Source organism: Chelonia mydas, chromosome 12 (genome assembly GCF_015237465.2).
Source record: "Chelonia mydas isolate rCheMyd1 chromosome 12, rCheMyd1.pri.v2, whole genome shotgun sequence".
Classification (NCBI taxonomy): Eukaryota; Metazoa; Chordata; order Testudines; family Cheloniidae; genus Chelonia; species Chelonia mydas.
Window position 1 is genome coordinate 3073573 of NC_051252.2, and position 13264 is coordinate 3086836.

The 13264-nt window shown below is 53.1% G+C and overlaps 1 protein-coding gene across 10 annotated transcripts in view; it reads left to right on the forward strand.

Annotated features, from left to right (window-relative positions):
• VAC14 (VAC14 component of PIKFYVE complex) overlaps positions 1-13264 on the forward strand; it is a 200416-nt gene that overhangs the window by 45898 nt on the left and 141254 nt on the right. For all 10 annotated transcript variants that reach the window (XR_005222314.2, XR_005222311.2, XR_005222312.2 and 7 more), the window contains 2 exons: positions 2445-2589; positions 4633-4698. Coding sequence is in view for 6 of the 10 variants with exons in the window: in XM_037878219.2 (XP_037734147.1) it covers positions 2445-2589; positions 4633-4698 (211 nt within the window). In the remaining 4 variants the exon portion in view is untranslated. The remainder of the gene's footprint in view (positions 1-2444; positions 2590-4632; positions 4699-13264) is intronic.

Sequence of the window (13264 nt, forward strand, 5' to 3'; positions counted from 1 at the left end):
AAGGACATTTGAGAGGGATTTTGTAGAGTCACTCCCAGACTGGGACCCTACCTTCAGTCTTGGTGGAAATCTGGCTTGATCGAACAGAACTAGAGCCACGTTTCAGAGACACTGTGGAATCTGCCATAACTTAACAACAGAATTGATTCCAAAGGTCATAAGCTGAGCCTAGATCATGAAGGGGAGGTGCTTTTGGAATAAGGGGCTGAGATGACGAGAACAGCTTGCTTGGAACCGCCTTCACGCGGTTGGAGGGAATGAGTGCAGAAGCTGGTGAAGACGACCAAGGAAACCCTTGAAAGGGCCTTTGCGGGAGTGTGAGGTGGGGACAGGCTGTAGGAGAAGTTATCCAGGGGGTAGGAGGAGCAGGCTTTAGGGAGCAGAGGAGAGTGCTGAAGGAACGTAGTAGTAGGCTGTCTGCTAGATTCTCCTAATACAGAGGTGGGCAAACTATGGCCCGCAGGCCACATTTGGCCCACGGGACCGTCCTGCCCGGCCCCTGAGCTCGTGGCTGGGGAGGCTAGCCCCCATCCCCTCCCCGAGAATCTCAGTGCGCTGCGCCGCCAGCGCTCTGACCCGCCACTCCTTCCAGGCAGTGCGGCCGCATGGCTGGATCCAGCTGGGCAGCGGAGCTGCAAGCTCCTGCCGCTCTGAGAGGCATGGTAAGGGGGTGAGGAGCTGGGGGTTGGATAAGGGGCAGGGAGTCCCGGGGGCAGTCGGGGACAGGGGGCGGTTGGATGCGGCAGAGGTTCCGGGGGTGTGGTGGTCAGAGGACAGGGAGTAGGGGGCGGTTGGATAGGGGATGGGGTCTGGGGGGAGGAGTTTGGATAGGGGTTGGGGCAGTCAGGGGATGGGGAGGGGGGGGTTTGGATGAGTCGGGGTTCTGGGAGGGGCAGTCAGGGGGCAGTTGGATGGGCAGAGGTTCTGTGTGGGGGGGACAGGGAACAGGGGGGTTGGATAGGAATGGGAGTCCCTGGGGGGGCTATCACGGGGTGGGGGTGTGGATAGGGGTTGGGGCAGTCGGGACAGGGAGCAGAGGAGGTTGGATAGGGGGTGGGGTCCTTGGGGGGCGGTCAGGGACAAGGAGCAGGGGGGTTAGATGGGTCGGTAGTTCTGAGGGGGGCAGTCGGGGGCAGGAAGTGGGAGGGGGTGGATAGGGGGCGGGGGCAAGGCTGTTTGGGGAGGCACAGCCTTCCTTACCCGGCCCTCCGTACAGTTTTGCAACACCGATGTGGCCCTCGGGCCAAAAAGTTTGCCCACCCCTGTCCTAATGCACCTGTCATGATATCTAGGAATCCTCATTCTAGTGTTTAGATAGCTGGGCCTCGAGGTCATGGCAACAGGAGTATTTCCAGGCCCTTTTCAGATGGGGATGGAACAGTTAGTGTGTGCCAGGGAAGTGAAGAGCACTTCCCAGCACATCCGCTTCCTAGTGTGAAATCCCTCATTAGCAGGACTTTAGTAGGGTTGTGGTGCTATGGCTTTAAAAAAAAAAGGGGGGGGGCGGGAGAGGAGGAAAAGCTTTGGGTTTCTGCAAACGTGTTCCTCCAAGATTCTCCTCTGTCATCAAGGCCTTATGTACCTAGGTGAATGGGCCACGCTAACTGCTCAGAGAATAGCAGCTTTCCCTCAAGTGCAGTGTCCTGTCAGGTGCTTTACAGGAAGGTTCAAGAAACTGTAATAGAGGCAGTTATGGGACAACCCACCCCCAGGAAAGCTTCCTCCTAACCCCCAGGAGATACAGGTTGGGGGTTTATATTACTTCCAGTAAGACAGACCTAAGACTTGAACCCGTGTCTCTTAGCTCCTCAGCGAGTGCTTAACCCATCAGGCTGCAGTGCTGCCAAACCAGGCTTTTCTAGTGACGAGTGAGGGGCTGGGAGCTGGGCTGTCGGGCACACCTGATCCCCGGGGTCACAGTAAGTAGGAGGGGTAGCATGTTGCAGCGGGGCTGGGCAAGTGTGTGCTCCTCTGGCCTATGGAATTGCACTGTTCAGTCTTCCACTTCACGCCCAGAGTAGAAATACATGTAATGAGAGAGGAGCTGCAAACACGGACACAACAGCCCTAGGGAGGAGAGGACTTTGAGGAGCAGAATGATAAACCCAATACTAAAGGGTCTCTGGCCATCTGATTTGAGTGGTATACACAGGCTCTGCTTGTTCTATCCATCCATCCCTCTCTCTTCCCCCCCCCCCCCCCTCCATGCAGTGGGTTCCTGTTAGCCAGTCCATTAATTCAGCAGCTCTCGTCAGTTGTGGACTGTGTAAAATTGCTCCTTCGCTCTTGTGTAGCTCTGAAAGACAGCAAGCCTAGGCAGCTGGGGTCACCTGCCAGTTGATTTGTGGAAGAGGGGGTCCTGGGGCCAAGCTTCTGGGCTGGAGCAGCGCAGGGACACGTGCGCACACAAACTGCTGTCTTTGTGCCCCTGGTTTTCTGTGCAGCACTGACCAGGTCCCGGTGACCCTCAACCTCGACGGGATAGTGCAGGTATTGGACTGCCACCTTCACGACACAGCCACCGGGATGATGACCAGAATTGCAGTCCTAAAATGGCTCTATCACTTGTACATCAAGACTCCACGGAAGGTAAGTCTGGCTTGTGAAACAAATGGTGCAATACCCGGCTGTCTTTGTGGAGCTGGGTTGGAGCTCCTTGGTCTCAGCCTAGTTATCATTGACCCCCTGTGTCTGTTGCAAAGCCAGTGTGTGGTCCTGGCTCAGTGCCTCAGCGACGTTCTATGACCAGCAGGGGGCACTGCACGTAGGGAGGAGGTACATTGGCAGAGCTGTATGGTAGAGCCCTTGGCTGCAATAGCAAGGAACTGCTGCAGAGCTAGAATAATGGGGGTGCTGCAGTTTAGCACTGAGGTGCACTGGCAGACAGGGGGATGAGCTGCAGGGCTGGAGCTAGTGGGGTGTTGCAACTCTGGCTGAGTGCTGCATACTTGGCTCTAGCTACAGTCTTTGTTCTCAGCGCCCATTAACCTGAGTCTTACAGTCAGTTGGGGGCCTTTCTGCGCTCTTTCTAAAGGTGCCACTAGCCCAGCTGGGCTGCAGTGCATTGAAGGCGGATCTAACTGCAGAAAATGGTCCGTACAAACATGCGCAATACCCTGGCTTTCATCAAAATGAGCCCTTCTGACATTAGGGCCCCTAATAGCATGGGGAGGCAAACCACTGCTCCTGGTTGAGGGATAAAAACCAAGCTGAGCCTCTGCCCTGCTTCTGAATCAAACACCAAGCTTTGGGTTCATTCAGAAGTTACCTGTTCTGCTGACAGTTGTCACACCCTCCTAGCCCTTCAGACTCGTGTCCTTTGCCACCACCTTCCCTCTCAGGAGAAGGCTGCCGTAGACCTCCCATAGGCACCCCTGTAGATCCGTTGTGGGGCCTGGACTGCTAGCGAGAGGCCTCTGAAAACTCTGCTCTGCCCAGCGTCTCTGGGGTAGACCTGGGCTGGTTTCTCCCTTAAAGCTGCGTGTGGTTTCTGGGGCTCTTCCATCAGGGCTGAAACTTCCGACTGCCTTTGCAGGTGGTTATTCCCATTGGACGCTGTCTAGGACTCTGCAGGCAGGCCAGCCTAACGGGCATAGTGCTTGGCACAGGGGTTCTTCCTGTTAGATGGGCTGTCGGGGGGGAAGAGCAAAATGTCAGTAGATTTGGAGAAGCACCTGGGAAGGACCTTTTTGATCTGTCACTCCTGACTTGCTGTAGCTGAGCTTTTATCCGTGGACTCATTGCAAGGGGAGAGAGTGCTCGGGAAGTGGTGCTATAGATGAATTTAGGCTTCTGTGGTGGTAGGTGTCCAAGTCACCAGACACAGTCCCTATCCTGAACAGCTTGGCTGGCAGTTAAAGCACATCTGGGGTATGATCCATGCATGGGTATTAGTGCACATCAGGCCTTGGCAAGGGTTTTCAAGAATCCTCTGGAGGAGGAGAAGGGAACGAACTTGGCCTTTATAGATTGCGAGGTTCTTCCAAGAGAAGGTAGAGGGGAAGCCGCTCCCTCTTCCTTCCCCCGGGGTGCTGTCTGCCATTCCCGAAACAGATCAATTCTTGTAGGACATGTCATAAGCTCTCTAGTGGGAGCAGCTGCCATCATTCACACTGCCTCTTGCACATCAGGTCTCATTAACCATGTGTGTAATCAAATAGTAGGTGGAATCTGAATTGATGCCATGGTGGCTGCAGCTCCACATAAAGAGGAGCCCAAAAATTCACCCCAAAACTACCCATGGTTTAAATAAGAAATTCTTCACTTGTAAGTCTCTCTTCTGGCCTTTCCTCTCTTGGGAAGGGTAGGAAAGTGACAGTGTCCCACGCTAGAAATTTGCCTGCTCATTACATAGGTATGGAATCAGCTCAGCAAACGAACAACTGTGTGCCTCCTGGGATTGTACTTGTTGGCCTAATAAGTTTGCTACTGATACTTTCAGCAGAGCTACTGTTTTGTTCCCTACTTCGAAGAGCTTGCTAGCTAGCTGGGAGGGAAATTTTCCAAGTACAATTGAAAAATGCGTGCAAAGCTGCACTAGCCTTTTGCACTGATGAGGATGGCTCCTGGTGTGTGGGAGGGGATATTCCAGACTCTGTGTGACTCTGAGGCCATGTCTCTTTCTGGTTTCAGATGTTCCGGCATACAGACAGCCTCTTTCCCATTTTGCTGCGGACCTTGTCGGATGAGTCAGACGAGGTGAGTTTTACATCTCGTATAGAAACCCCCTTGGCTGTGCTTGCCAGCTCTCATGCTCTCATCTTAGCCTTTGGGCTAACCTGGATCAGCGTAGCTAGGTTGGAACACACCAGTTCGCTGTATTAGTTCTTCTCTGGCTCTGCAGGATTCTCTAGCCCTTGCGGCTGCAGAGAGTTCCCTGCACGTGACCCAATCCAGTGCTGTCTCACTGAGTCTACTGACAAACCCATCTCTAGCTGTAATTTCACCGACTCCCACAGTCAAGCCTGGGATGAACCCCGTGACTCTAGTGTGTGAACTTCCCTACTCCCCTCAGTGGGCTGCTGAGCGCAAAGCCTGGTGATAAGTCCAGCTTGATCTGTTACTGACTGGCCATTGTGGGTGGGGGCTTGAGCGCCCCTGCTGTCTCCTCTACTGACCTGTGTTTGGGGGAGAGGAACCAAGTCACCCAGCACAAGGCCAACCTTGGTGGAGGGGCCTCCCCCTGATTTGCAGTTGGTTACTTTCTTGACTCTACTGGGCAATGTGGAAACCAAATAAAGTGTTACAGAAGGATAGCTCGTGTGCAGTAGCTAGCCCACCGCAATATCCTAGTGGAGACCAGGCCCTGCAGCTTTTGCCACAAGGTAGCTAGGTGAAATCAACCCTATACTCTCTTGCCTATGGCTGGCCTGGCCTGGCTGCCTTGCAGTCCCTTCTCTCCACCAGGGTTTTGCACCTGGACGGCTCATGTGTTGTGCTGTGGTTAAACACACCTTTCCTGGCAGTGCAGGTGTAGGCTACATGCAGTACCTGGCTCTAGCTGGTGCAGCCAGTATTTCACCAATCTGTGTCAATCAGACTCAGTGTTACATTAAGCTGCTTTCAATATCCTTTCGCTCAGAAATCAGACACTACCTCGTTGTTTGTGCCTGAGGGGGGATCATGGGAGTGGGGCGATTAGGCCTGGCTGGTGTGCTGCAGCCAGTGTTGGGGTTGTGTTGGCCTGGTGTGCTGAGATTTTGACTAGCAACATGAGTTAGGAGGAGAGCTAAGGAGGGCCTTGCCCTGCCTTGGCAGGTGTCTCCACTTACCGTGTTGTTGCTTAATGGATAAGGCTCTAGGCTTAGAGCCATGCAATGCAGAGAACTACACCAAAATACCAGGGTAACGTGCTACTGCCAAGGGAATACAACAGCTGGCAGCACTGCCTGCAGTGGTAAGAACTGGGGCTTAGGTGTTGGACTCCTGGGTTCTATTTCTGACTCTGAAGCTGACACCCTGGGACATTGGGAAAGATGCTTTGCTTCACTTCGCTCTTGCCTGTAAAATTGAACTATTTACCTCAAGGCAGGGGGGGCTTGGATTTTAACCTGGGTGAGTGATGTGCTTTTGACATCTTTAGATGAATATTTTGTTCTTGTCTGCCAGCGATTCTTCTTGAGCTGCTCCTGCTGCAGAGTTGATGACTCTGCACCTTGTAACAGGAGTGTGTGAGGTCTCTTCTGCCTGGCATTTGTTGGGTCTCTCTGATGATTGCTGGGGAAAGACAGGATTAGCCTCTCACTGGTCAGCAAGAGTGTCTCTGCCATGAGCAAAGTAGGTGTCAGTATTCTAAAAGGAACATGCATGCTCGAGTCTTTGCTCCCTGCCTTGGGCCCAGCAATTGGGCCCTGCCCATCAAAACCTTCTATCCTTAATGGTTTTTAAGGCCTGGCTTGACAAAGCCCTGGCTGGGATGATTTAGTTGGTGTTGGTCCTGCTTTGAGCAGGGGATTGGACTAGGTGACCTCCTGAGGTCTCTTCCAACCCTGATATTCTATGATCACTTCCTGGTGCTTGGTGTGGCATTCTGGAGGCACTCTGCTTCCTGTCTAACAAGATGCTCCCATTCCTGAGAGCACGTAGGCTTTTTCTTGTCTCGTCTCCATTTCCTCTTCCTTCTCTTTTCTCCGCATCACCCTTCCCTGGTCCATTCTCACAGCCTCTAACATTCACCTCTTCCCCCTTACTACTTCATCAGGTGGCTCATCAAGCCCTTCCTGCATTAGACATTAGCAGATCTGGCAGTTACCATCAGAGGCCGATAGCGTTCCTAACTTCTGATGCTAATGTTAGCTGTGTTAGAAGCCAGGAGTGCAGCCGGTGTTAAATGCCGAATGCACATAGCCCTACTAGTGGTCTTTGGTAGACTCATAGGCCAGACTTTCTCAGCGGACTGAAAATAATGAAATATCAGCTTTGGACTGCATGACTAGGAAGGCAAAGTCGCCAAGCCTGGAATAAATCCTTGGTTAAGGGGATTGTTGAGAGATGGGGAAAATAAGTAATATCAAGGGAATGATTTGTACTTGCAAATCCAAGTGACTGCATGGCCACATTCCATACCCTGCTGCTTACGATGCAAGCGTTTTCAAAGCATCCCATCTGCATTTGCAATGCTCTAGAAAGCCCACATCTTGCAGATAGACTCTGGCTTGGCAGGAAATTGCAATGAGTCATGTTACAATTATGTTTCTTTTTAATATTTAAAAATAAGCAATGCAGAAAGGACCCCGGTGATGCATTTCCTTCATGTGACGTAACTGGGATCAGCTCAAAAGTAATTTGAAGATTTATTTAATCCTGCCGATTTGTGTAAATGTTTTTGACTCAGGAAATCCATAGAAGATTCAGTCCATTAAATAACACTGCTCAGCTGGCTCCTAACCTGCTTTGTTCGCTTCCTGCTGCAGTGGAAACGGGAATGCCTGAAATAGCTTTTTTGGAGGGGTGGGAAGAGGGAGGAGATTGCGAACGTGACTGCAGTGAGGACTGGAGGTAAGGGATTAGGATTCAGTTTCTGACACTGCCACAGGTAGCGCTATAGAGCCTCAGGGTAGCTTTTTCTTTAGGTCAGGGGATCTCAAACTTCATTGCACCGCAACCCCCTTCTGACAACAAAAATTACTACATGACCCCAGGCCTGAGCCCGCGCAAGCCCCACTGCCCCAGGCTGTAGGGCCAAAGCTTAAGGACTTCAGCCTCAGGCAAGGGTGCCTGTAACCTTCGCCCCACCGCCCGGACTGAAGCCCTCAGGCTTTGGCTTTGGCCCTGGCCCTGTGCCCCAGCAAGTCTAAGCCACCCCAGGTGACCCCATTAAAATGGGGTCGCAGCCCCCTTTGGGGTCCCGACCCACGGTTTGAGAACCGCTGCTTCAGGTTTACTCCCTGCTCTAGACAATTTCACAGCAGCCATTTGTAATCTATGACTTGTCTGTAGGGTATGGGTGATCTGGAGCAGACGCACAGAGCCTTACCAGGATATTCTTGGGGGTTTCTAAGTACGCCCGCATCGTAACATTCACTTTCAGTGTGTTCTAAGGCCATGGGGGCAGGAATCTGGCACCTTTTGTTTATAAGGCTCCACACACCCTGCAGTGCAACATCAAATGCACAGTCCAGCCTTGTACTGGCTAGAAGCTTGAGCATTCTTCCTGTTGCCCCACACGTCCCTGGGGAAGGTGGCCTGTTGTCCTGCAGTGTGACACATTGGAGTGCAGTGTTCCCTCCCCTGGGGGTACTTGCCCCCTCGAAGAGGAAGCAGCAGCACTAGCCACTGATCCGCCAGGTGATTAGAGGTTGACCTACTAGCATAACCCCAAGCTGATTTGGAGTGATCGTCCTCTGCTGGGCTGGAGCTGAAGGGACGTCTGGCTTCCGAGGATCAGCAAGTTCGTGCTAGTGTGTCTCGATGCCAGCCTTAAACACTGCCTATAGTAGAGCAAGGTGTCCATACAGTATTTAATGCCTTACTGCAGCAGCCCAGCCCTCCTGAATCGCTCCCTGCACTGTTCCCAAATGAGCTGTCCCAGAGGAAGGGAAGAAATGCACTTGATGAGACAGCGAGGTAGGAGTTGATCATGTTGTTCACCCCGCACAGGTTTGACTTACGAACCGGATTTGCCAGACCAGGTGTTCCCCACAGGCCAGAGCCCAGTAACTGAGAATACACCTTAGCTTTCTGTGAATCATCTTTGTGTCTCAACTCTTCTTTCCCTCTGCCAACCCGACCCAGCTCTCAGAATCCTGCTGAAAGCAGTCAGTAGAACAGAGCCAGCCCGGTGATGTTCAGAGACAGTGCAGCCCTGCAGAGTTAATGGCACTGTAACACAGAAGAATAACTTGGAATGAATTTGGAGCAGGTGATCTCCTTTCTGGAACTCCAGAGCAGCAGACACAGTAGCAAGCTGGGGAAACCACTGATCTAAAACCTTGCAGTTTTATCATTGTAGGTGTCACTAGTTCAGGGGTCTCAAACTCAAATGACCATGAGGGCCACATGAGGACTAGTACATTGGCCCGAGGACCGCACCACTGACCAACCCCCCCGCCCCCCCCCCGCCCTGGCCCTGCCCCCACTCCACCCCTTCCCTGCCCCCATTCCAATCCCTTCCCTGAAATGGGGAACCACCGCCAACTCCCAGACATGGTCGGGGCCTGCAACATTTCCTGGCTCCCTCAAAGCCGGAGGCCTTTCAGGCTACAAGAGACTTGATGTCTCTCCCTGTGCCACCCACGCCTCGATACCCAGGCCCATCCTCGGCGGACTCCTCAAAGGTGGTTCCCTTGAAAGAGAAACCTGCAATGAGATCACTAGCTGCACCTCTGACATGGCACCGATTTCCCCAGCCCAGAACTCCCCATCACCATGTTGTCGCTCAGTCTCTGCCCTCCTGGTACCATGAAGTACATCTCTGGCACTGAGACACCAGTCACTGACCCTGTGGTGCCGCTCTCTAGCCAGCCACAGCTATCAGCATGCACCCGCTTCAGCTCCACTTTGGTCTCCTAGGGAGGAGTCCTCCTAGGGGTCTGAGAGTGAGCCTTCCCCACCTCTGAGGCATCGCCGGCACTGGTCTTATGGGCTAGAGCCTGTGGCAGGCCCGACTTCCGGTCCCTAGCCCAGTGGCTACATCAGTGGGTGTATTGGACTTCTTGTAGGTGCCCTCGCATGCCAGGCTCATAGTCTATCCAGGCACCCTTGGTAGTTTCCAAGGGCCAAGCCTTGCCTCTGGCACCACCGGCACCGGGAACTGACTTGGAACCAGATCCCGGCACCGAGATTCCAGCAGCATCTGTGCAGTCAGCACCAGCGGTCGAGGAAGAATCAGCCGCACTGCCTGTGGCTGCCTCCTTGTCCTCTTCCCCCAGCCAGGCGGTGGCTGGACCAGCTAACATTTTGCTGCCTGATGATTTCCGTGTCCACCAGGAGCTCCTGGAGAGGGTGGCCTCCAACCTGGGTCTGGAGATCGAGGAGCTCAAGGAGCCATCTGGCAGCCTGTCTGATATTTTGGCTGCAGTGGCCCCATCAAAGGTGGCCCTACCAGTGTATGACTGGGTGCTGAAACCTGTCAGAGCACTGTGGCAAACGCCATCATCAAAGAGGGCAGAGAAAAAGTACCATGTCCCAGCCCAAGGGTTCAAGTACATGTGTTCCCACCCTCCCCTGGGTCACCGGTGGTCTCGGTTCATAGAATATCAGGGTTGGAAGGGACTTCAGGAGGTCATCTAGTCCAACCTCCTGCTCAAAGCAGGACCAATCCCCAACTAAATCAGTTGCCAATGAATGGGACAGATAGGCAATCTAGCGCAACCTCTAAAAACAAGGATGCTAAAAAACTTTTCGGAAGAAAAGTTTATTCTATAGCCAGTCCACAGTTATGTATCAGCAGGCACTGCTGGGATGGTACAGTTACAACACTGGGACTCGATGGCCAAGTTCAGACTCTCTACCCCAGGAGGCAAGGCACGAATTCTCAGCAATCTTGGAAGAGGGCAGAGCGGTGGCCAGGGCCTCTCTCCAACCGGCGCTGGACGCAGCTGACTCTGCAGCACAGCCGGTGGTGTCTGCCATTGCTATGAGATGCAGTTCGTGGCTACAGTCCTGTAGGCTATTGAACGAGGTCCAACTCTTGATCCAGGAGTTCCCCTTCAAGGGCAACACCCTTTTTTAGCAGCAGAGAGAGATACTAGGCTGAAGGACTCAAGGGCCACCCTGCTCTTCCTCAGGTTGTACACACCTCAGGCCTCTAGGAGGCAGTTCCGGCCGCCTCTGCTATCGCCTGGATGCTCGGGCCTGTCTCGGCAGAGCACCTCCGGGAGAAGAGATGGGTTATAAACACCATCACTCTGCCACATCTTCCTCGGCCCCTCAGCCGGGCCCCCTTCGCCACCAAGGTGGTCTGCAGCAGACAAGTTGATGGTGCGCCTGAGGGCAACGCACTGGACTTGCACCTGGATCCAGCCCCCCTTTTATTTTTGAACCAGTTATCCCCGTTCCTTGCTGCATGGGCCCAAATCACTTCAGACCACTGGGTGCTCCACACCATAGCATCTGGGGACACCCTATAGTTTTCCTCCCCCTCCCACCCCCTTCCCTGTCCCTCTTCAGGGACCCTTCTCACGAGTGACTTCTCATCAAGAAGGTGGAGACCCTCCTATGGATAGGAGCTGTAAAAAAAGTTCCTCAAGATATGAGGGGGAAGAGATTTTATTCCTGATACTTCCTAACCCTAAAGGCCAAAGGAGGCTTCAGACCCATCCTAGACTTGCATCACCTCAACAAATATCTCAAGAAGTTGAAGTTCTGCATGGTCTTCCTGGCCTCCTCCATCCCCTTTCTGAATCCAGGAGACTGGTACGCCGCCCTCGATTTAAAGGACGCCTATTTTCACATATCTATTTTCCATGGACACAGGAGATTCCTCTGTTTCATAGTGGGCCAACATCATTACCAGTTTACAGCACTGCCCTTCGGCCTCTCTTCCTCCCCAAGGGTCTTCGTGAAATGTATAGTGGTAATAGCCACTTACCTGAGACCTAGAGATTTACCCATACCTCAACGACTGGCTCATCAGAGGCAGGTCACAGGGCAGGTTTAGCACAGCCTCAGTCTGCTGTGGGCCACTTGTCAGGATCTGGGCCTATCCATAAATGAGCAAAAATTAACCCTTATTCTGGTTCAGTGGATAGAATTTATAGGGGCAGTGTTTGATTCTACCCAGCCCAGGGCCTTTCTGCCAGAGTCACGGTTCAAGGCCATGTCGGACCTTATCACCCATGTGAAAACCCACCTGCTCACAACTGCCTGGGTCTCCCTCAGGTTGCTGGACCACATGGCAGCACGTACTTACGTGGTCCGACATGCTCACCACATCTTAGACACCTGCAGACGTGGCTGGCTTCGGTTTATGCTTCTGGCAGACGCTATCTGGATCTCGTGGTCACAGTTCCACTGCACATTGTCATCCCTGGTGTGCTGGAGACCCCCACGTGTGGTGTTGGAGGGGGACCCCCTTTGTCGCTCTTTTCTCGACGGTTACACTGGTCTCCGATGCTTTGGACTTAGGGTGGGGAGCCCACCTCAACAACCTCAGCACACAAGGTCTCTGGTTGTGGGAAGAACGTTCCCTACACATAAATATCAGGGAACTCAGGGCGATACGCCTGGCCTGCAAGACATTCTTTCCCTACATGAGAGGCGGGGTGGTCCAAATTCTAATGGACAATACCGCAGCGATGTTCTACATCAACAAGCAGGGCGGGGCTTGCTCATCAGCCCTGTGTCAAGAGGCTCTCAGGTTGTGGGACTTCTGCATACAGCATACCATTCATCTTGTGGCTTTGCACCTCCCGGGGCCAGGCATGTCTTAGCAGATTTTCTCAGCAGGTCCTTCTCATCTTGCCACGGGTGGTTATTCCACCCAGAGGTGGGGGGTCACCCCAGGTGGATCTGTTTGTGTCCAGGCAGAACAGGAAGTGTCATCGATTCTCCTCGATCTGCAGGCTTGACAGACGTTTCCTGTCTGCCGCCGCCTTGTTCCCTTGGTTGGGGCACTGATGTACACTTTCCTACCAGTACCTCTAGTGCACGGGACCCTCTTGAAGATCAAGTGGGGCAGGGCGAAGGCGATCCTGATAGCTCTGGCATGGCTGCACAGCAGTGGTTCAGCACACTGTGAGAGCTCTCAAGGCAGCGCTGTTGGAACTCCCACTCTGGCTGGACTTGCTGTCCCAGAACCATGGCCGTCTGCTGCACCTGAACCAAGGATCCCCACACCTGACAGCACGGCTGCTGCATGGCTGAATGCAGAGGAGCAGGTATGCTCAGCACAAGTCCAGCAGGTCCTGATGGGTAGCAGAAAGCCCTCTACTAGGGTGATCTACCTGGCCAAATGGAAGCACTTTACGTATTGGGCCTCAGACCAGAATCCGTTTCCTAGACTACCTGTTGCATCTCAAGCACCAAGGTCTGGCACTCTCGTCAATCAAAGTTCACTTGGTGGCTATCTCAGCCTTCCATCCTCCAGTGCAGGGTAGATCTGTCTTTTCCTGTGATATGACCTTTTAGATTATTCTCAAGTCGCTCCAGACCTTTCAAAAAAGTTCTTGACCCTATCCCACCTTGGGACAAGAACCTGGTATGGTCAAGGCTCACAAGCCCGCCTTTGAGCCATTAGCTTCATGTTCTCTGCTGCTTCTCTTGTGGAAGGTCTCCTTCCTGGTTGCAATCGCTTTGGTTTGCAGTCTCTGAAATTTGAGCGCTC